At 42.8% G+C, this 3,648-nt stretch overlaps 1 protein-coding gene across 1 annotated transcript in view; it reads left to right on the top strand.

Annotated features, from left to right (window-relative positions):
- PELO (pelota homolog (Drosophila)) overlaps positions 1–2,681 on the top strand; it is a 4,285-nt gene extending 1,604 nt beyond the window's left edge. The window contains exons 3-4 of the mRNA XM_009326962.1: positions 4–715; positions 1,899–2,681. Of these exons, the coding sequence (XP_009325237.1) occupies positions 4–715; positions 1,899–2,330 (1,144 nt within the window). The 3' untranslated portion in view covers positions 2,331–2,681. The remainder of the gene's footprint in view (positions 1–3; positions 716–1,898) is intronic.
- Positions 2,682–3,648: the final 967 nt, after the last annotated feature.

Raw genomic sequence — 3,648 nt, 5'->3', positions numbered from 1 at the left:
GAGGAAGGACCTGGAGAAGGATAATGCGGGGCAGGTGACACTGATCCCCGAGGAGCCCGAGGACATGTGGCACACCTACAACCTGCTGCAGGTGGGTGACAGCCTGCGGGCCTCCACAATCCGGAAGGTGCAGACCGAGTCGGCCACGGGCAGCGTGGGCAGCAACCGCATCCGCACCACCCTTACCCTCTGCGTGGAGGCCATCGACTTTGACTCACAGGCCTGCCAGCTCCGGGTCAAGGGCACTAACATCCAAGAAAATGAGTATGTCAAGATGGGGGCCTACCACACCATCGAGCTGGAGCCCAACCGGCAGTTCACGCTGGCAAAGAAGCAGTGGGACAGCGTGGTGCTGGAGCGCATCGAGCAGGCCTGCGACCCAGCCTGGAGCGCCGATGTGGCAGCCGTGGTCATGCAGGAAGGGTTGGCTCATGTCTGTCTGGTCACTCCTAGCATGACGCTTACCCGTGCCAAGGTGGAGGTGAATATCCCCCGCAAACGGAAAGGGAACTGCAGTCAGCACGACCGGGCCTTGGAGAGGTTTTACGAGCAGGTGGTGCAAGCCATCCAGCGGCATATCAACTTTGAGGTGGTGAAGTGTGTGCTGGTGGCTAGCCCAGGCTTCGTACGGGAGCAGTTTTGTGACTACATGTTCCAGCAGGCGGTCAAGACTGACAACAAGCTTCTGCTGGAGAACAGGGCCAAGTTCCTACAGGTAAGGAGCTAAACAGTCTCCATAGTGGGTAAAAAGAGGCTGAAGAGCTGTCTGTGATAATATAAGATAATTATAAGGGTAACGGGAAATAATTCACTTATTAGACAGATTTCTGTCTGAGCATCATAAGGAAATTATTCTTATGCCTCCCAAACTATAAGGTAGTTATGCAGGATACAGGGACGGTTCTTTCCTGGGATACCTTAATATGGAGTAGAGAAAGTATTAAATATTTCAAACTCTCTGTAAAGGCGTACTTAATCTTCAATTAAGAGTGAAGTACAAGTTGGAAAATAGTTTAACTGTAGCGTTAATCTGTCATTCTATATAGCATGCATGTTTAATAACAGCTTTCTAAAGCTTTTTAAAGAAGAAAAAAAAAGTACATGGATGTGATAGAGGTTAGTTAATTGTGGTGTTAGTTTTGTACTACATAGTTAAAGGTTTTGCAGACCACAGCATTTTTTCCTGTTCCTTAGTCATCTCATTGATTGAGTGGGTGTGGTTTTTTGCCCTTCACTGAAAGAGGCAAACTCAGAGCCTAAAATAAGTTTTCCTTTTCATAAGGAGACTTGTATCATTTTTTAATTGTAGTAGGCCTGTAATCTATGCTTGCAAAAGGCAAGGGGGGTGGAGAAGCGTGCCCCAGCACTTAATGGTCACAACGTTTAGGAGACATACTGCACCAAGAAGCCTCCTTCTGCATTTGTAGCAAAGTGATAATAGTAAGTGTAAAAGTTTTATTGTACTTCACAGCTTTGCAAGCATAGTAGCTATGCAGTTGTGCAAGACTTGATGCTGTTGCACTGTGGGTCTGCAGTCTTAAGAGGTCCTCCTCTTCTGGAATGCTTTAAAAGGAAGAGGCTTAAGTCTTAGTTTCTTAGTATCAAGTGGCCCTACCTTGAGGTCTGTCTGCAACAGCATGCATATTTGACCCAGTCTTTGAATAAGAGAAACAGCTTTCCCGCACTTCTTAAAATACAGTTTAAGGGATTTGGTATAGGCTTTGGTTTGCAGGAGGGATTCTTTAAGAAAAGAATCAGGTTTCAAGAAAGAGGTAACTTTCTTGAATTATTATCAAGATAAATGTTATGTATAGTGGAAGCTGTTTGTGATTGGCTAATCAAGAAAATGGTCCTTTTTAGTTAAAAAAAAACCAAACCTTTGACTTTTTTTACTCTAGGTCCACTCTTCCTCGGGACATAAATACGCATTGAAGGAAGCTCTCTGCGACCCAGCTGTAACTAGCCGTCTCTCTGACACTAAGGCAGCTGGTGAGGTCAAAGCCTTAGATGACTTCTATAAAATGCTGCAGCATGAGCCTGACCGGGCTTTTTATGGTCTAAAACATGTGGAGCAGGCCAATGAAGCCATGGCAATCGATACCTTGCTGATCAGCGATGAGCTTTTCAGGCACCAGGATGTGGCTACCCGCGCCCGATATGTTAAATTGGTAGACAGCGTACGGGAGAACATGGGCACAGTACGCATCTTCTCCAGCCTTCATGTGTCTGGAGAGCAGCTTGGCCAGCTGACGGGGGTGGCAGCCATCCTGCGCTTTCCTGTGGCTGAGCTCTCTGACCAGGAAGATGAATCTAGTTCTGAAGAGGATTGATAACAGTGAACTTCACAGTTTCTTTACCAAGTCATGTTGAAATGACATTAAAGACCCTCCCTGCCTAAATACCGTGTGCAGATGTGCCATGACCTGTAATTTAAGTTTTTGATAGTATTTCATACAGCATATAGCTCTGCTCAGCACACTAATGGATATCTGTTCTGTGGTAATGATTATTGGTATGCTGTGTGTTGGAGTTGACTGGTTTTGCACGTTACACCCTGGACCTCCAGCAGTACAAGAAACTAATTTGACTCCCCAAAGCTGCTCATTGTGCATATTAAGGCAGACTGGCAGCTTGGTGTTTTGGAATGTGTATGAAAAGATAATAAACTAAGAGGGAGAAAATTATGTCAGACTGTATTTCTGTTTAAATGCTTGAAAACAGTATTGCAAAACAAAGGTCTTTGATAGGTCATGCAAGACCTTGATCTTATTAGGAATTCACCATTCTTTCTAAGGTGTGGCAAAGGAGTGGAATAACATCTATTAGGGTTTTTTTTGGTGTTATGAGTCTAACTAAAATATTTCTGTGAAACACTTGGAGCAATCTTTCAGAAACCAGACCCTTTAAATTAACCATTTCCTCCCTGATATGATAGTAGATGCAAGACAAATTGTGAAGCTCGGTGCACCCATTTCAGTTACCTTTTTGAATGCTGTTATCTTGGGAGATTGTCCTGACGGCTAACAAGGTATGATGTATCTTGTCATTGACTGTGTTCTGATGAATTGGCATTGGGATTGTTTAACACCCAGTTCTGAGAAGGTATATGAAAAGGCTTACAAAATCAGAACCCTAGTTTCCATGAGGAATCTTTTGACAATAAATAGTTTAAGTTCGTTCATAATCTGGTATTTGTCTCTTTGTGTATGTCTTTAAAAACATACATAAGCTGTGATACAGAAGTAAGGATTACAAATTTATAAATTGAACTTCAGCTTAAGATAATGACAACTGTAAAAATCAAAATTACTTTTCCAGTTATGTGATCTGCTCAAAGTATTGAGATCCACTGAGTTTTGTTTCTTCACTGGACAATAAATCTTAGGCTGAGGAAGCAGAAACTACTTTCAGATTTTGACATATCTGCAAGGGGATTGTTCAGTTCAAACCAATGTTAGATGGTGTAGGTTGTGTGTGTAAATAAGCATTTCTTTTTTTAAATATGGGAGGGGGGCAACAGGAGAGACTTGTCAAAAATACATTTCATTTAAGAAAACCGTGGAAGACTTCTGAAATATGGAAAGGGACATAACAATGGAAGATTAAAAATAAAAACACCCAAACTTTTAGTCTGGGTAGAATAATTTT

Source organism: Pygoscelis adeliae, unplaced genomic scaffold (assembly GCF_000699105.1).
Source record: "Pygoscelis adeliae isolate BGI_AS28 unplaced genomic scaffold, ASM69910v1 Scaffold116, whole genome shotgun sequence".
In the NCBI taxonomy this organism is placed as follows: Eukaryota; Metazoa; Chordata; class Aves; order Sphenisciformes; family Spheniscidae; genus Pygoscelis; species Pygoscelis adeliae.
This window is presented reverse-complemented; position numbering and strand designations above follow the sequence as displayed.